Genomic DNA, 20,297 nt, shown 5'->3' with positions numbered 1-20,297 from the left:
GAATGACTACAGCTGCTTCTGGAGTCTGGAATTAAATTTGGAATCTACAGGCCAAATTCTGTGGAGACTAAAAAATACTGCTGACAAAAAGTCAGACAGCTGAATGGCCCTAAAGACTCAATTGACAATCAAAGGTAAAAGGAAGTTCCAGGCTTCCATCATATGGCTCATGATGGGGTAGTAACATAAGGCCTCCCGGGACCTGTCTGCCAACCATCCTTACACTGGGGTGAAGCAAAGGGCAGAAAGGTTCTATGGTCCTTGGAAAAGTAGTTTCTTCTTCCCCCCCTCCCCTTTTTTTTTTTCTTTTCCAAAATCATAAGCTGCTTCAGCATGATTTGTCAAGAGAGGACACTTACATGAAGCCAAAGCAATGCTTGCTCTTGCACAGAGGATGGATACCCAGTGAATCGACAGCTAATGAAGCCAAACATCTCCTCCATGGAGAAGGGAAGAGGGCAAAGTTCAATGTCAAACATTTTGCTGAAAAGTAGAAAAAAAAATATAGCATCACTGAGTTACCATGGCACACACTGTGTGAGATATAACAGAAAACCAGTAGAAAGGCAATCTCGCTACCAGTACTGATGATGCTTCTGTAATCTTACTTGCATCCCCACCCTCCATGGGAGTTGAACTAGGTTGCTGAAACCACCCGTCCTGACTGCACAAGGTCATCTCTGAATTTGGGGATGCACCTTAAGAATTTATATCACATCTCTTATCATGCCCAGTTTCATTTGATAGCAATACCTTTTTCAACATCCAATGTAAAAATTGAAAATTTCTCACCTCACCACTCCTCCATTATTCCATGTTTACACTAAAAAAACTTTTGATCAATACCTACAAATCACAGAACAGCAGGGGTTGGAAGGAACCTCTGAAGATCGTCTTGTCCAAACCCCCTGCTTGAGCAGACACACCCAGAGCAGGGGGCACAGGAACGTGTACAGGCAGGTTTTGAATATTTCCAGAGAAGGAGACTCCACAACCTCTCTGGGCAGCCTGTTCCACTGCTCTGGCACCCTCACAGTAAAGAAGTTTTTCCTCATATTCAAGTGGAACTTCCTGTGTCCCAGCTTGTGCCCATTGCCCCTTGTCCTCTTGTTGGCCACCACTGAAAAGAGTCTGGTCCCATCCTCTTGACACCCACCCTTTAGATATTTATAAGCATTCATAAGATCGCCCCCTCAGTCTTCTCTTCTCCAGGCTGAACAAACCCAGGTCTCTCAGGCTGTCCTCATAAGAGAGATACTCCAGTGCTCTGATCATCTTCATACTGACTTAGAGTCAGGCGCAGAGCCTCTTCATCAGTTAAAAGGTGATGTGAAGTTTTATTGTCAAAGGTATGTACCAGACATGAAATTATGACTCAGACAGCCACCATTCTTATTCTGGTGTTTTCTTTGCTCAACAAGGGACGATATTAGCTACATCAATACAGATCATCAGTCTTTCAGTGCCAGCTCTACTAATCCCCACTATGTCTCATCAACAGCTGGTTAGGAGCAGAAAGATGCTTTTTCCACCATGATGCAGGAAGCCACTGAAAACGTACCTTGCTCACAGCAAAGAAACATCCATGGAGTTGGCTCCTGATACAGATTTGAGGATATCAGGAGCAATAAAAGGAAACTTTCCCAAAGCTTAAGTGCTTTAGTCTAAATATGAGTCATAGAAAAATTCAGAAGTATTCACTCACTACTGTCTTTTGCACACAGGCATTTTTATTTGTTGTCACCATCTTATTGTGCTAAAACCCTCAACAATCAACATAGGCAATAACAGAATGGTTCCTGCATATGTCTACATACCTCAACACTTCCCGGAACTCTTTCAGTTGGTTATCAGGCACTTCGGTCCTTATAGCTTCCAACCACTCTGGCATGATACATTCCCACACCGGCTGGTTTATCACATTGTATGGAATCAAGCAAAGGATTCGATTCAGCCCTTCTTTTAATTGGGTCACAGCACTACACGATTTGTCCCAGTATCCACCAACCTGTAGGTATTTCCAGGAATCATACTGATAAATGATATTTCTAGCCTCTGTAACTTGCCCAGCACCTTAAGTTTGCTCAGCATGTTGCAGCCAAGAAATTGGGGGGTGTGGGGACGTATGGGGTGATCCTCAGCACCTTCCAACCTGAATTTAGAATTCAGCCATGGGGACTGCATTGGGTTTTCCTCTCTCATTTGACACACAGTACACAACAGCACTGTCCAAGATTTAGACCACTTTGCTCAGTTCCTGGCCATGACACAGCGTAATCTCTCATTGTTTACAGTTCTCAACAAGGGACAGATTTGTTTGGTCAAACTTGCACCTTCAATTATTTGCTCCGGGCAATTTATTACAGTGCTGCATCTTTATTTTGAAAAACTTGGTCTGTACCAGGTGTTCTTTTCTGGGCGTTTGTTTTGGGCTTTTTTTGAGGTAAGATTCGAAGTGTTGGAAGCTAAAAAACACACTTCTAAGTAAATAAGTAAGTGGCCTACAGAAATTAATTATTCTAACTGACCTCAGCTCACATCTGCTGTTCCTGACTAATGGTTCTAGAGATGCCTGCTGTTTTGGCAGCAACTACTGGTAATGTCAGCCAACAAACTATTTTGTCTCTATTCATCACAGCTAATTTCATGGTTGTTTGTCTTCATGTTCTAGTGAACCTTTACAAATCTGGCAAGTTGTCTGTCTAGTCTTACATACTGCAGTGAGGGTAATAAAAATAAAAAAAAAAGGGGCTGGATCCAAGACAAGAAAAAGATACATAACAGATTAGAGCATAAGGTTCAGTCCTTCCTTTCCCCTTTAGCCTCAAAGCCTTGATCTCTTTCCTTTGGTTCTAATATTCAATTCATCCATCCACCTCTCAAATTTCCTCAGCTGCCCTCCAATCCTCCCACAGCCAGGTGTATCTTCAGAGTGATGATTCAGAGTAAGACACATACACATGCTGGTCCGCACACGCACAGCAAATCCCACATATTAAGTAATTAAAAATCCATGGATGCACACTTCATCCATAATGACGTAATACATCACATCAAGTCTTTATGGTCCTTCCTAGTCTAGCCACTTAATTTTAGGAAACAAAACCAACATATCCCTGGAACGTTTTACGTAAGAGGGTCACAAAACTAGAGTCTTCTTACAAAAGCACATGTGGTACAGTTGGCAGTAATAAATGAGGAAAACATCTTAAACACCTCACAAACACAAAGTTCCTATTTTCATGCTAATGTTTCATTTTCTGTAGAGGAGTATTTACCTGCCTGACTTTATTGCCTGTCTTCACTATTCAGGTTAAGTGGCGAGTTCCGCTTCATAATTAACAGACAGAAAGAAAGACTCTTTCTAGAAGCCATTCCAGTAACCGTCTCACTTAGGCACCCTGAATGACCTCCCAGATAAGTCTCTTTCTCTCCATCTGCAATAAAGTGAACCATGGCAGACTAGTCTCTTAACTGAGTCACTTAAATTAGGTATCTGAAGCTACAGGGCACCTGTATGCCCAGAGTTCCTTTCAGTTACAACTGCGTGATTTCATGAACCTTAATTCACAGCTGCAAAGATGAAGTATGCAAAGAAATATTAGTGAAGCAGACTAATAAAGGACAAGCTTATATCTGGGAGCAGACAACTGATACCTTTTACTAAAGATAAGCTTGGGTGCTTCAGCAGCATCATGGAAATGTGCAGCTATCAGAAATGTACAGTATCTTTCAATACCTATAATATTCTTCCAACCTGTCTTCATATTACTGTAAATAATCTCCACTCTCTAAGACAGTAAAACTCAAAATTCTATGAAATGGAAAAATTCCTGAACTCCACTGCTTCCTCAACCACTGAGATTTCTTTTACCTTGACAGAGCTGGCGAAGAAATGGTCTTATACTTAAGATTTTAATCTCTGTGGCAAACAAAGGAACCTTCAGATAAATTATTCTTACCCTGGCAAACTCCATTGGTTTAGGAAGGAGGCACATAACCATGACATCAAACCGGACATCACAAACAGTCTTCAACCACTTAGTAACAAACTGGGGTTTGAGCTTTTCAACGAGGCTACCAACTTCATCATCCATCATGTAAGCTGTAGAGTGAAACCACTGGAATACCATGCTAACCAGCCTTGCTAAACTCTCTGTGGGTGTATTCTCACTGGGAGTGCAAAGGCTCACCTGGAAGACAGAAACACAAATCAAGTCCACTGCTAGAATTAAAGGTGGCAAATCTACTGTATTTTGCATATTCTCAGAGATATGAGGATGCAGATTAGATAGAAGACAAATTGAGCTGACCAGTCTTAAGTAGAGTTTGGGACAGGACAAATTGATAAAACATTTCCAAACCAGAAAATAACAATAAAAGGGAAAAAAACCAAGCACTGAATTTTTTGTTTCTTAGTTTCCACACTGAAAATATCAATACATGATACTTTGAGAAATGAAACCTTTTGGTTTGAACTTTAAAATTACTTTTAATTTCAAATGTAATGTAGCACCAGGTAAAATAGATGATATGCATAAACACATGTATATGAAATGTCCAGGAAAAAAAGACAAACCAAATGAAGAGTTTCACAAAGATATCTACTTAATGTAATAAGTCATCTCTGCTTTGCAAAAATATTCCAATTTTTATTTTTTATCCTCATTTGGGTGGGAATATGAGTTTTAAGTCCTCAAAAATTTTCACATAATAATTAATATTCTTCTCCCCTTCTCCAAACTCTCTCTTTCTAAAACAATGTCTGCACTGTAAAACTGTCCCGAATCTGAGACCAAGTCTGTACCATACTTCACAGACCAGGCACACTGCTAAGCCCTTAATTACCTGCTATTTGAGCTCTTGGTATCTTCTAGGGACAGGAGACAAAGTTTCTTGTCAGGTTGCTGCATTGAATCCAAAGAACGGAAAGTAACAGATGACAGGAGATTTAGGAAGCTCCTTTAACCACCTGGCAGCTGTCTGTTGCCACTTCCTAGTGAAAGCTATACCCTCAGCACTTGGCAACCTGAAACCAGTGGCTGCTGCCTTGCAGCAAGCGAACAAAGGAGAAACATTTATGTCATTTCTGGGGAAACAGCTGACAGCACTGCTTCCCAGGGGAGACCAGAATCCATCTCACAAGTGCTCTTCCTCTATGTTTTTTCTTGGGATGAGGCAGCTAACACGACCCTTCCCAATTCAAAGTACAGTCTTCATTGTTCTACTTCCTTGCAGGTTGAAGTTAAGGTGTTTGCTTCCTGGTGCTTGTCTCAGTTGAGTGTTAACTCACAGGTAGTATCAGCTGGCAGTCTTTTTAACAGGAACTCTTGAGCTCTGTCCCCTTTCTAGATACAAGGTATTCATTTTATGAAAGAAAACAGCAACCCGCTATTTCTCACAATTTGTGCTGTCATCTCTGCCAATACCCACTACAGAGAGATCAAGAGATTTTGTAAGAATAGAATGAAGTCAGTGAGCTCCCCCTTCCTACCACAGAAGGACAGACTCTCAGTGTCAAGAATGAGGGATGTACAGTGTAACAAAACCTGTTCTGTTCTCACTTCAATTCTACTTCTGGAAACATAGGCCTTCAGTCTTTACAAAACATCATTTAAAACAGAATAGGTTCATATGGCACAATAAAAAAAAAAAATAATGAAAGACTAAGTCTAGAACAACATTACAAAACAAAACCCACAAGATATCAGCAGAATATAAAGTTTACTCATGTAGTCACTTAAAACAGCAGAGCAGCTTTGTTGGCATTATGGGATCCTAGACCTGCCACCTGTCCTTACCTCAGTTTAGAAGATGGATGAGGGGTCCTATTACTCCCCACTTGTCACTGGGTGACCGAGGAGGAGGGAGCCTGAGAGCTCAAGGTGAACTGGAAAGAGCCTGACAAGGAAAACTCTCCTTAAGGAGAATTGCAGAATCCAGTTTCTGAGGATTTATCAGGCTCCAGCCTGGCCTGCTCATGAACTAGCCAGCAGCAGCCCTGCTCTTTTGGAATAATCTCTGCTAGCTACTGAGAGGGGCAGAGCCAGCAGGGCTTCACTCTGTCAGCTCACACCGGATGAATTAGCTGTGAGTACAATGACTGGAACTGATCCAGCTAGACCAATCTGAACGCAGGAAGGAAAAGCAGCCCACTAAGACTCCTCCAGCTTATTCATAGACTGGAAGCTCAGCTTTCTCTCCTGAGAGAGATGTTAAAAGATGGAAGGTGAAAGACAGATCTTAACGGGATTGCCTTTTAAGGTTAAAATAATGGCACTCAGCAGGGGGCACTTGTGAGCACAGGAAGACGGCACACAGTCAAAAAAAACCCGACAGTGTGAATAATTGTTACACACTCTATACAGGGCTCAGAAGGCAGTAAGCAGCTCCACCGAAACTAGTTCTGAAATCTCCGAGTCTGACAGCTTCACAGAACTCCTTCTTTTTGCTTACAAATCAGAAAAGTATCTAAGTAAAGCCAGGAAGTGGGGGGGGGGGTGGAAGAGATAAAATTGAGGCTTCAGAAAGAGAAGCAATGGGAGTGAGAGAAGAGAGCAAGAATTTCTTACCAAGAACCAGATTCCAAACTGGCTCAGGAGGCGCTGGTCATGCTTGTCATCATCTTTATTATCAAAGTCTGTGTTGTCCAGGGAGTGATGGGAAGAGGAGAGGCCCATCTGTCTCCTGCGGTTGAGTTCATACTCTCTCTGCTCAGCATGAAACTCTGCTTCCTTCAGCAAGCTATAAAACAAGTTTGTGGTCAGTCAATGCAGCTTTCCTGCACTGGATACAGGTATCTGATCAAGAATAACTATGGTTAACACATCTGATTCATAATCTTCCTGAGAACAGGAATAAAATAACATAAAATTCTAGGATTCAAGGCTTAACTTCTTTCATGAGGACAACACAGCGGATCAGTACTCTGCTAACACAGCAGGAGTTCAGTGCCCCTGCTCCAAACGTATCCTGGTGAAACTAAAATCAACTTGCTCAAGATTTGCAGGTAATATTTAGATGAAAGCCTGATGCTGCTTTACATATTGATGCCTCAAACTGCCATGTTACCTGATCACAGCTTCCACAGTACACACAAGTTCCTCTGCCCCACACTCCCGGGTATTGATAGGGGGTGGTGAGGTCTGATAAAGATGGGTTTCTGCAGCTGCCCCAACTTCACTGCTGTGATGATTTGAGTGGCATCTTTTGCAATAACGCACTGGTCTGTTGCCATGGCGGCCACAGCAGCCCGCTGAGAAGCACGTGACAACAGCTCTTCTGACATGTGAACTACAGTTCTGGAAAATAAAGAAGATTTTATCAGGCCGCAAGTATCAGGAAGTGGTACTGAACACTGGGATGACAGTCAGAACTAGGGAGCTGGCTCAAGCACTGGTCATTTCCAAAATCACTATATATAAGCACAACTGTGTGCTAACTCCTGATGCCAAGTAACACTGAACTTCCAGACAGATGAGCTCAGGCCTAAATGCTGGGCCTGGACTTAAATGTCACAGTTGCTCTTCTTTTGGAGCAGACCAAACCAACACTTAAGTCATCAACCTCAACTTTCTGGCTTGGCGCAATCTCTAAAACTTACAGTAGTTCTCTTAACCCCTGCTTATACTTCAGAATGTCTTTAAGTTACACGTAGCAACAGGCAGATCCTTAGGAGTGTGCCACATCAGCTTGTGCTATGTAAGGATCTGCCTTACCATAGGTAACCATCCAAGCATCTGAAATACACTTTTTCTTTATTTTTGCCACCTGGTAATCCAGTCCAACATAAAAGCTTTCTTTGCCACATGAAGTCTAGAATATGTTGTATACGTATTCCTCATTATTAAAATGTTACTAAAACACAGTAACTGGTATGTATTGCAAGCAGATTCTTTTTGTCAACAGCTTTTTTAGGGCCAAGGACTAAAGACCATATATTTTTTAAAATATACAGTTTACAGTAGGATTTTTGTCCAATACAGGATTAATCCAAGCCTTCAAGGAGATGAAAAGGTACAAACACTTAGGTTTAAAATTAATCTCTTGCTCTATCCTCTTCATAAGCAGAGACATAGAATAAAAACTGAGCTCAATTGAATTGTTTTACTAATTGCCACTTCAACAAAACCCTACAACTCAAATCAAACATTAGCAGTTTTAACAAAAAGAAACCTTGCTGTTGAATCATTCCCATCCACCAACAAATGCATTCATGGATAAATTGTGAAAATTTGGAATGGTACATAAAAGAAGGCACCACATAGTAATGGAATGACACTATACACAACATCAAATCATGCCCCATCACACAAATGACTGAATCTTACCTTCTTCTGACATATAGCAGAAATTTCAGCTGTAAGGGGAAGGCATACAAAACATCAACACAGAATGACGATCCTTCTGTTTTACTATGGCAGCCATGGGAAAACGGACTTGCGACAAGAAAGTCTCTGAGACTAAACTTGTCTTTCCAGATACTATTGAAACCTCTAAGCCTGTTGGACTGCATGAGGTAGGACACTATACTGAGGCCTACTGGCTATTTCTACATTGAAATGAAAGAACAGCCTTGGTGCATGAAGTGTGGTGTGCTCGGCATGCCATCCACCTTCTTGCCTATGCTTCTGCCTCACAGACTGATTTGTAAAAGTACACCTGTAGGCACACCACTGTGGCATGCTGCAGGAGACATGGCTCAGATGTGCCTGCACTGACCATGAAAGCTCACAGGATGAAAGATTAGTGAAAATGGATGAGCAATGTAGAAGCAGCCACTATGTGTGTGACCCATAACTCCAGAGCAAAATGTTTGCAGATTCAACCTGTGAGGAGTCGCTATTCAGTCTGTTGCCCTGGCAACATCTGATTCAGTAAATATAAGTAGCAGAGTAAAAAGAAGTACTTCCCTTAAATACATAAAACATTCTTAATCTGGATCAGATTTTGATTAAAAGGAGACAGCAAAAATATCTCCACTGCCTAAGAATTTTCAGTTTGCAGAACAAAGAGAGAGGGAGTGCCTTTGTTCTGTCCTTTTAAGGGTTATTTTAGAGAATATCTGACTGTTCTTGTAAACCCAGGAAATTCTGTTTAGTCTGTCAACAAGCTTTGTCTGCATTCTTGTAGATAATAGAATATCAGGCTCTCTCACTGGCCAAAGGACAATGATTGGATCAATGACTAGATCACTGAAAAATATTTCATGTCCTTTTCTGACACCCTTTACAGCCTTCTATTCACAGAATAGATTTTCAGAAGGTTTAAGAGCTTTCGAATCAGACTGAGATTACCCAAAGAACCAGTCCCTTTTTTTTGGACACTAGTGTAGGACACAAATACTTTTAAAAGACTTGGCCCCAACTGTGAATGCTTCATGATTTGAAAATCTGTTTGATTGCCTGTTTCCTCACACGAGTTGCATACTATTGCAGATAGAGGATTAGTCAATTTTCATAGTACTTTAAGGCCATTAAGCAGTATTAAGTACAAGCTACTTTAAAATTCTAAAAAAGTCCTTTAGAATAGAATGCAGCATTTCATGTAATACAGTATGCAGAAATACCAGTAAGCACAGGGTTGTACAATTATGGTTACTTTGTACCTACCCTTAAAATATCTCTTACCTTGTGGTAGAAGCACATCAATCAGCCATTCACTGTGATCCCTATAAAAATTGTATATCTAATTAGCTTTCCATAGATTTTATATATATATATATATGCATTTATTTTTGCACAGAGGAAATTTATCAAAATTAATGTTGTAAGACCAATATTATTATGAAACTGCTTTTTTACAAATGTATTTTTAGAAACTGCAGGCTGCTTTACATTACCTCTTTGCTGTGCCTGTCTTATTGCAAATTACCACTTTGCTGATGTTGGTCCACCATATTCAAGGCTTTCAAAAAAAACTACTTTTAAGGAATAAAATTATCAAATTAAAATAGTGTCTGCTCTGAAAGTCTGATGGCTGAAAAGTGATAGTGAGGAATAACAGACAAACATAGAAAAAAAAAGTGCCAGCACTGTTTTCTTTGAGTCTCCTTAGAAGCTATGCTTCTACCAAATTCAATTACTTTTTCCTGCAGATTTAAATCAATGATGACTTAAAAAGCTAAGGTGAGATGTAATTGCTTTCCCTACAGCTGGTGTGATATAAAGGTGTCTTCAACTGGGGACAAAAAACTCATGTAGCTTTTGAACTACCTGTGACCTTGTCCATTTGAACTAATGATTGGAACTTCCCTTAAGTATTAGTAGATCTTGTAAAGTAATGCAAACCAAATTAGCAATTTTTTAAAAATAAAATTTAAAAGAAAAAAAGAATAAGTTAATTCATCTCAGACTATATTTCTTCCAGGAGCTGGGCAAGCCTGGAGCAATTTCTATTCTTTACCCTGCAGCTTCACAGTATATCCTAGAGAATAATCTGAAATATATGTTACAGAAAAGTAATGAAGTCTCTGTGAAAGAGCTGTCATTGTAATGTCCTGCTTTTAATGACAACTAAAGGATGAGGAGAAAAAATGTTTCATAAGCAAAAGCTTGTACGTTAATAAGATTCCTCCATCATAGTCAATGCATCCCACAGTATCTACTCATTCAGAGATCTTAACTTTAAAACTTACTACTGTTCAAGCTAGATGCAAATGACTATCATGACAGGTAAATTTCTGTAATCCTTATTCATACTGAATGGCAGTGTGCTACATATTTTCCAACAGTTATCTATATAAATTATACGCTAATCATACTGAAATAAAGTATAACCCCAGAATTCTGAATTCTGGAGTCTGACTATACCTGATCATTTCCCAGCTCTTAGTTTACCTACCCTGCAATTCTCTGGCTGCATTCTTCACAGAGATATAGGGGAGGTGGCTTATCACCCAACGCCACAGACAAGGATGGGTCAATGCACATCTGAAACACAGAGAAGGAAAAGAATTAACACATCTGTTTATTGAAGTTCACTGAGAAAGTTTAACACATTAATTCTAGGACATACAATATAACACAGCTTTGATATGTGTTGATAGCATTTAGCATTCTGAAAAGTGGTACTCAGCATCTGGCAGTACAGGATCTCAAATTATTTCTAACAAAGAGGAATGTAACTGAAAATGAGAGCCTATGGGAAGAGAACAGGACATATTTCAGTAACAGTATTATCGCTCTCTGTAAGACAAGTCTATTTTGTGTTACACATTTACATTGCATAGTCACGACAGACTTACTTCCCCACTCCACCCTCCCCCCCCCCCCGAAGAGACAGTCATTTAGAGGATCTACTGCTTAGGACAAGGTAACGCAAAAGTCTAGATTTGTCTCTCTCCGTAACATCTCTTCCAGCAAAATCTAATTTTCAGTCATCCTAGCTGTTAACTATACAGCACAATTCCAGTGACAGAATGAAGACTATGGTCGCACAGTTCCCTTGGCAGCATATTTTGCTGTGAATTTGCTGCAAATTTTGTCTTGCATTCACTTTTACCCTTGTATACACAATATCTTAAGTAGTTAAATCAAAATGTTTCTTACTCCATTCAAGTGCAAGATCTTATCTATAAAGACAAAAACCTCTTTGAATGTTTCTCATCTTTTCTCATCTTTGTTAACCAAATTTACATTCATCTATCCAAGAGAAAACAGCCTGCATTTTTCTGAGTGATGACCGATCAATACTGGTTCTGTCAAAGTTAAGCTAAGAGATCATTCAAAAATATTCAGGTACCTCATCTGCAAAGCTTGGAACTGTAAATTTCATTGATATTTTGCTCTACTCAGTGATTAGTCTGAATCTAGTGACCACTACAACATGAAGCAACACCTTCCAGCTTTTTTTCCTACAAAAAGGAATCATGGAGAATGATTGGAGTGGGCACGAAAGTCACCCCTTGCAGGACTCACGAGAAAGGTATCACCACTATGTGCTATCAGTAACATAGCTTGTGGAAAAGGCTCACTGAAAAACTATCTAATATAATTATATTAGTCTATGAATTGATGCCAAGAAAATTGGTTGTATCTACATATTTAACCAGATACAAATCTAATTAATTAGTACACCTAACTGTAGCATGCTCTGCACTTGGGATGCTGCTCTTGCCTCTGCCATTAAATTGCGCTATGATCCTGGTCAAGCCATTTTACTTTGTTACCCTGCATGTAAACAGGAAAGATATCATTCCCCTCCCTCAAAGAGGGCTGTAGAAGAGATAAGCAAAGCTTTTTTGCTATTTGCTTTAGGACACATTCCAAGCAAAGGATCACAACCAGAGTAGGTGCATTGTATGATCTCAGTCAAGATACTAAGGTAAATATGTACCTATGTAACTGACACAATGTTTCCTGTATATAGCAATTGCGCACATATTTACACACACACATTTACATGGATTAGCCAGGAGCCAGCTTAGAACTTTATAAAGTGCTCTGCAATCATCCTCATGTTTAATATGAAGACTTGGCCCACAATACTTGGAGGAAATATCCCATCTTGCTTTAGGCAGCCAAAAAATTCATTCACAAAGTTCTGGCCCCCTTGGTCTCAACAGGCTTTACAATTCCCTTAGCTCCTGCTCTTGGTCACCGGCACAGGACCAGAGCATACGACTGGGGTCAAAGTGCAACGTCCCATCCCCCAGATAGTTGGTTTTGACCCCTGAATAAACAGCAGTACCTTCACGGCTGGTTTGTTGATTGCATTATGGCATTCAATGTGCTGGCAATGAATGGGATTCCAGGCTGCAAAAACAAAACAAAGCTGAGTAATAAATGGAAAAAAATATATTTATATTCTTTGTGTCTAGTGGTATCAAGAACAAGATCGTCTTGTATAAGTACTATAAAAATACGAGAAAAGACCTAGCTGTTCCTCAGGAAGCCTAATCATTACAATAAACGACCTAGAATATATATGCCTACTGACTTGTTCAGGACATAGTAATGAAATGAGCCATGAACTCAGCAAAGAAATGGAAAAAGTAAGACACAGACATCCTATTGTAGACCCTTCCTGGTCTTACCAACATCTTTAATTAATTAATCGTCCTTCCACTCCAGGAGCAGGATGGTAGGAGTAGCTGAGTAAATTCAGTAACATTTCCAGACAAAATTAAAAAGCAGCTAAAATAAAGGAAAAATAGTCCATCCACAGAAGGAGCCTTAGCTTTGTAATGACAAGAAGTAAACAACAAAGGTATGTTCAAGTGGCATCTCTTGGATGCTATACGGGATGCCCCCACATCAAATGCCATGCCACTGCAGATAATACTCATCCCATTGTGGGATACGTTAACAGAAAAATTCTATATAGGAAAATTATTTCAGTCTACCCTGTGCTAGTAACAGTTCAGATGGAATATCATGCTTAGTTTACAGACCTGCTTGCATGAAAAAGGTGATGTGGTACAGCACAAGAAGAATGATTTTAAAAAAAAAAATAAATAAATCAATAAAACCTATCCACCTTTCAAGGGAAGGCTTTAGAACAGATCAGGAACATCGTTCAGGAATATTCAGGGCATACTTGAGTTGGCCCAGGGAGTGTCCTACGGTCTTTTCCAATCCTTCATTTTTATTATTTAAAATGTTGCATTCTGGTCCAGAAATTTTAAAAGTGAACAAAAAATATCCTATCTGACAGAGATTATTTGAAACAGGTCGAGGCAGGTAAGCAGGAAAAGCAAGTCATGAATTGCTGCTGGACAGTCCCCACCATAGAAGCACATCCCCATCACTATCACTGGGGAGTCTGGCGGACCGAGGACTTTGTATCATCTACCTACAACAGCTCCAGCTGCGTCACTGACTTTGCCTCTCATTTTCACCCTGTAGGCAACCTTGGAAACTTAACCATTACACTGACTGTGCCTGACATCACCTGACATTTTTTTGACAGTAACAGCCAGATAAGGAGACTTAGCAACCACAGCAGTGATAGCACCTGGCACAAGAAAAGCAACCAAAGCAATAATTGAAACGAACATAAGCCAGACTCCTTGTGAGGCCAAGAAGGCAGTTTCACAGACCATTTGGAACACCATATTTATTTATTCTGTTTTGGTTTAGTTCGTATCAGGAGTAGAACAATATATTTACTAGCCACGAAAACAGTTTTTCACAACATCTTTTGAAATACAGAGAAATGGATACTGTATATACTTAGGAAAGTACCAACTTAGCAAACAAAAGATTTCAAAATACATTGTAGACCTGTAAACACGTGACATGAACACACTTCTGATCATTTTCTTTATATTTATTTTGGCCTATACAAAAACAGCTGCACTGACCTGTGTACTGCAGTCCTCTGTACTCACTGATTGCCCCAGGGGGTTTTAAGTTGGGCCAATAGTGAAATAACATTTGTACTGCTGGAGGTTTAACTTGAGATGGTCCATAGGCTATCACATATAGCAAATCCTAAGGAAAGACACATACAAAATATTTATTTTGCAGGGTAACAAAACACAGTTCAATATATATTACTTGCGTTCAGAGATACCCAAACACACAAAATACATACATTTCATGCCCTACCAAACATCTTTTGTACATTCTTACAAGTTAATTAGGTGAGTGACTTCAAAACATGTTCACAACTGGCTTCTGAGTTTGATCAGAGCATCCGACAGCTACCACCCACCCTGCAGAGTATAGTAACATACAGCAAATGCAGCCTCTCTCTCTTAGCCATGGAGCAAATAGGTGTGATATAGATAAATAACCAGATCCAGATCAGAGTCAGGCTAAGACAATACTCACAAAGAGTCCTCATAAAAGTTCAGTCCCACATGAACTGAGATTGGTCATTATTAAAATTTATGCTAATTGGAGCCATGACATACTATTTAGGAAACAGAGCTCTGTTCTACGAAACATGGAGCTGCTTCTGTACACTAAAAATCAGAGGGACCTTCCTCTCCACAATCCTGAAGAAGGATTGGATATAAAGATCATTTATAACTTCTTGGCACACAGTCAGTTCAATTTTCAAGCCATCTGGGTTTCATTACTATTCAAACACAATCATTTCCACAAAGTATATATGATCATAAACTTACTTTCCATACTTCTTGCTTATATTTCATGAGGCATTCCAATAATTGGCAGTGATACACTGAGAGAGAAAAGACAGTATAGACATAATACTGAAATGGATACTCAAGTTACAGAAGCGACGTAATTAGCTGACTGGCTTTGCTTTGTCTCTCCAAAACCCCATATCTCATTTAATTACTTTTTATTTTAAAGGGTTTGCTAAAAAATCATTGCCCTGAGAGTCATCACAAAAGGTTAGAAATTAAATAACTTGTTTCTGTCAAGGAATGCAATAAGATAATGAGTCTTACGAGTGTCCAGCTTTTTGCATAGGAATGGAGATCGTTTTCAAACACATCTAGTTTAAGAATACCTGCTAATTCACTTAAACTTTGTCCCTCTGGGTATCTTGTCATTCATCTTGAGGCAGCAATGGAAGTCACATGTTAACAATACATTATTCCTCTGTATATCAAAGGCAGAGAGTCACTCTGCATCAAACAAACACGAGAGACAAATGAACTACTTCACATGTTTGACTTCCCAAAAAACACAGGGCAGCATTTTACTCAGATGGCTGGAACACGGAATTCACATACAAAAATAGAACATTTAATGAAAAAAAACTAACTTGTGCAAGTAGCTTTTAAAAATGGTGTGATGCTTTTATTTACCACTGTGAACCACATTTGCATGATGTGACACTTCTCACACACATACTGCAGTGTGGGGTTCCTCCCCAAACACACCATCTACATAAAACAGGAGATAGTTGACTATCGTGCAATATAACAGCTCCCTCAGGTTAAATTTTGTTTCAATTTGGTTATGTGATCCCACTGATTGAACTGGGACTGCGCCACAGCGAGAGAATGGCCTTGTGTTTAGATAATTATAATTACATTTAAATTCATTATAGTCAGCAGCCAGCATTACCTGTTTTTAAAAAAATAGTGTCAGTTGTGGACTTGGTGGGATATGAGTCATAGTATAAGACAAACTGTTACTGTGAAGATCTATAGCCAAAGTTAGCAGTGATTTCTCTCCAACACTGACATATCAACACTATTTTCTGATCTCAAGTAAGAGTAGATCAGAGTCTCCAATCGTTGGCCAAACTCTTTTTCTTCATCACAATGAGATCTCTTATCTACATAACAATTCAAGCATGATACTCAGAAATTCCAGTTTCGACTAAAATCACTTATTTTCCATACTGTGTTGGATGACGAGACAGATTTTTCCCATCATCTGAACTTTTCTGATTGCATTTGACACAGTACTTCAGGACTCATAGTTTTAGAGATAATGATACCATGTTGCATGTTTACACATACCCGGGTTTGATGTGTACTGCATTGCAATCATTAGCATTGATGACGCAGATAGATTGACATGTGCTGGAACACCTTCTCTTTTTGAGGATCCCACTTGAAAGAAAGGGGGGGAAAAAAAGGAAAATTAGGTGAGAATAGCATATAACTGATTCCAACTGATGCAAATAAAATTCCTAAGGCACCATGTCATTAAAAAAATAAAACAAAACACAAAACTAAAAAAATAGGAACATTCTGTACTGGAAGGGGTGAAAACTCTTTTCTGCTGGAAGAGAAAGACGACTAAGAATATGGTATTGCTTCACAGAGAGCACACCTGGTTTTCCAGATCAGCAAAACTTCATTCCCAGAGCTGCATTAACCAAAGACAGGGATCTTCTCAGGCATCCCCTTCAGAACCCACAGACTGGTCAAAACAATGTAACTTTTATAGTCAAGTGCACCTAGGGCTTGGATTGTAGGAAAGCTAAGGAGGAAGCAGAGGGTAAAGAAACAAGAAAAAAAATGGAAAGCCTGCTGTTGAGGTATACTGATGAAGGGTTGGGGCTGGTGGTAGCTGCTGGCTGTTGGTATATGGCACAGATTACTTCTCAGGGAGTACGTGGTATGAGTTCAAGTTATAGCTACATACCAGAAAAATTAGTCCCTCTTTTTATGTGAGCTAAGATAAACAGTAAACATGTGCTAAGATAAACAGTAGCACTGAAGCACAGCTAAACTGGTTTAACTTTGACTTTGCACATAAAGTGGCTAGAAGTCCTTCCAGTTTCCTACAAAGTGGTTACTATTAAATGGTGTACTTTGAAAAACCCTGCAGAGTGTAGGTGTTTATTTGCTGAACTATTCCATGGCAATATAGCTTTGAAGGCAACCCCCTACAGAGATGTGGCATGCATCTTCCCCATCCTCACTCACAGCACTTTCCCAAGACTGGCTGCCAGGACCCAAATACCAAGCATTTGGGATAGAAGCACAGAACTGTAGCTACCAGTTCAGTGAGACGCTTTCATCTCTCCCATCTGGCTCTCCAGCTGCTTACACAATCTCTTGCATCCTCCCTGTCTGTTTGATTCAAAGCTGAACCCTAGGGGAAGGAAAGGTTCTGCATTCATCTTGCAAAGGACCAGCTCATTCCCAGTGAGGAAAGACTATTCAGTGCACTTTATTCATTTTTATTTGACTCTCATCCACACATATAAGAGCCCCAAATTATTACAGCAAGGTCTATTTGTTTGGATTTAAACTGCAAAATACTCAGCAGCTCTAACCTGGCAATTAAAATGTGGCCATCAGCGGAAAAGTAAAGGCTAGAAGCCAAAATTCAGGAGCAGCAGACTGGTTTCATAGAGGAATTTAACAAAACTATTTGAGGAAAAAGGCAGCATGACAAAGGTTGCTCCCATGCTCTACATGGATGCAATCTCTGCCAAGGGCATTTGGAGAATTACTTTGCTAAGTAAACCAAGTATTTGGCTCAATCAGTTATTCTGGAGAAAAGTTTTACAGATCTGAAGATAGGCAGGAAAGGCTAAGTCACCTACATCAGCTGCTCTTGAACAGGTAACAGTAATGGAAGAAAAAAGAGAGTTTAATGCCATATTCTGTTCTTAACCAAAAGAGGACCTATTGCACATACATATGAAATATATCTTAGTACTTTTCATTTGCATACTGCTATAAGACCTGTCAAAGAGAAAACATCATGGCAATGTCTTACAAGGGACTATTTTACATGGCGAAACTGAAGTACAGAAGAGTTAAGGGATTTCTCCAAGATCACTGACTGGTAGAAAGTGTAGGTGATAAATTTTCATAAAATCTTGATCTCAAAACACTGGACTATGCTGTTAGAACGTGGAAAGAAGCATCTTCTACATGCTTAAATTACATCAGTGTTGATCTCTGTACAAAGTTGTTCATGTTTTTCCATAAAAGTCTGGAATACAGATAAGGAAGAGACATTCTTACAGAGTCACAGGGTGGTTGATGTTAGACAGGACCTCTGGAGAACAACTTGTCCAACCACCCCACTCAAAGAAAGGCCAATTAGAGCAGGCACTCAGGACCTTATCCTGAGCATCTGGATCTGTGTTTTGAGCATCTGCTACAATGGAGAATCTGCAACCTCTCTGGCAAACTGTTCCAGATCACCCACCACCCAGTAAAAGGTTTGTTGGTTAAAACTGGCTTTTAATATTGATTCTAATGCTTCCATCTGCAGAAGATGGTTAAATTTCTTGCTACTACCGAAATCCCATCAAGCTTTGTATCAGGTACATAGACAAGCATTAAGAACATACCTCAGGATTCACATTCTACAGGGATTATGAAATTATGTAATCATGTGACACCATCGGGGGGGGAAAGAAAAGAGACAAAAAAGGTAGGCACTGTCAGATTCAGTCTGAACACTTATGGATAGGAGACATTACAGGCACAGCTATTTAGTAAAGAACTTAAAAAGAAAATGCTGAAAAGAGAGGAAGGAAGAAAAATGGGGAAATCATCACATTATTACATTGAGAAGAGTTATTCCTGTACATCCAGATTTAGTCCAGATGCAAAAATGACGTATGTTGCTACTGCATACTGCATTCAGGAGCAGTCTGCCCGTTGATTCTGCGTTCAAAACTCCCACTGCTGGCACTGAAAGTTCTACGAGTCTGAAAACTGTGTTTCTTAAAGAAGCCTAACTTCACACTTTAAATGAAGGAAGAATTCACCCAGTAACAGAGCATAATAAATAAATAAAAATTACAGAACTATGTCCCTTTGAAAAATAGTCACATGGAATTAGTTTACATATATACGCACAGTAGATTGATGTTCCATTACAATTCTATGACAGATCAAACTTTGACTCTTACAATATGATACTATTATAGCAGTGCACCATGTTTTCTGAGACACAACAATACTAGAATGAGTTCTACTTACATATAGCCATAGGCAGAAAAGATGTGCTGAGATACTCTATAATATCCTTGTGCAGAAACGGAGGGAAGGTAGCTAGTGTTGAAATCATTGTATAGGGTAAAGTACTCAAAATATCATCATTCAGAAAAGGAAGTAAGCAAGTAGTAGTGTAAAAAATTGATTGCCCAAGATCTGTTGAATAAAATGAAAGAAATACAGAATTATTACAATGTAAAAATAATTATGACTATGTACTTTTTAGTTTACAAAACTATTAAAAACTACATTTGAATTCAAGTTTTCCCCTCAAAGTAATTTGGGAAGTTAATCACTATAGACAAGAGACTTCACCCATTACTTTTAAGCCTCTCCTAAAATAGAGGTAAACAGCTGTTCAACGTTGATTTTAATCATACAGTGATTAACATATGGTGGCCTGCATTTAAGCAGAGATGTTATCAAAATCAGAATTTGATATGCACTTTGGTACTGAAAGGCTTGCTTTTGCAAATAGCAATCTAGTCTTTATCAGCCATAGAAAAATAAGATTTTTATCTCAATTACCCTCAAAAGAAGTGTGAAGTACCACCCCACATAGAGACTACAGGATGCATCACTGTATTTTTCAAACAACATGTGATTAAACTATGGATCTTGTTTTCCTGGGAAGCCATGAAGGCCAAAAATGGCCAAGGCTTAAAAGGAGAGAATATTAATCAAGAATGTCATAGAATTCATAGATTCATTAAGGTTGGAAAAGACCTCTAAGATCAAGTCCAACCACCAACCCACCACCACCATGCCTCCTAAACCATGCCCTGAAGTGCCACGTCTATACATTTTTTGAATGCCCCCAGGGATTTCCATACTTTCCTGATTAATAATACTACAATTCCTTGGAAGGGATACTTAAGAAGTGTGTAACATTTCAAGATCCGAAGGGAAGGGATAGGTTATTGTGTATCTGAGCACTGTGGCATCTTTATACCAT

At 39.4% G+C, this 20,297-nt stretch overlaps 1 protein-coding gene across 26 annotated transcripts in view; it reads right to left on the bottom strand.

Moving 5' to 3' along the window:
* UNC79 (unc-79 homolog, NALCN channel complex subunit) overlaps positions 1 to 20,297 on the bottom strand; it is a 115,215-nt gene that overhangs the window by 80,378 nt on the left and 14,540 nt on the right. For 23 of the 26 annotated variants that reach the window (XM_064460658.1, XM_064460641.1, XM_064460646.1 and 20 more), the window contains 13 exons: positions 19,328 to 19,498; positions 16,391 to 16,483; positions 15,077 to 15,132; positions 14,306 to 14,435; positions 12,691 to 12,755; positions 10,843 to 10,931; positions 9,630 to 9,670; positions 8,331 to 8,359; positions 7,072 to 7,301; positions 6,573 to 6,744; positions 3,963 to 4,193; positions 1,818 to 2,008; positions 360 to 483 (listed from right to left, as the gene is read on the bottom strand). In XM_064460658.1, coding sequence (XP_064316728.1) covers positions 360 to 483; positions 1,818 to 2,008; positions 3,963 to 4,193; positions 6,573 to 6,744; positions 7,072 to 7,301; positions 8,331 to 8,359; positions 9,630 to 9,670; positions 10,843 to 10,931; positions 12,691 to 12,755; positions 14,306 to 14,435; positions 15,077 to 15,132; positions 16,391 to 16,483; positions 19,328 to 19,498 — 1,622 coding nt within the window. Of the gene's footprint in view, positions 1 to 359; positions 484 to 1,817; positions 2,009 to 3,962; positions 4,194 to 5,801; positions 6,001 to 6,572; positions 6,745 to 7,071; positions 7,302 to 8,330; positions 8,360 to 9,629; positions 9,671 to 10,842; positions 10,932 to 12,690; positions 12,756 to 14,305; positions 14,436 to 15,076; positions 15,133 to 16,390; positions 16,484 to 19,327; positions 19,499 to 20,297 lie in introns of those variants that run through there. The other 3 variants (XM_064460643.1, XM_064460656.1, XM_064460657.1) reach the window with 3 other exon arrangements.

The sequence above is a fragment of the Phalacrocorax carbo genome, chromosome 9 (genome assembly GCF_963921805.1).
Source record: "Phalacrocorax carbo chromosome 9, bPhaCar2.1, whole genome shotgun sequence".
Classification (NCBI taxonomy): domain Eukaryota; kingdom Metazoa; phylum Chordata; class Aves; order Suliformes; family Phalacrocoracidae; genus Phalacrocorax; species Phalacrocorax carbo.
This window is presented reverse-complemented; position numbering and strand designations above follow the sequence as displayed.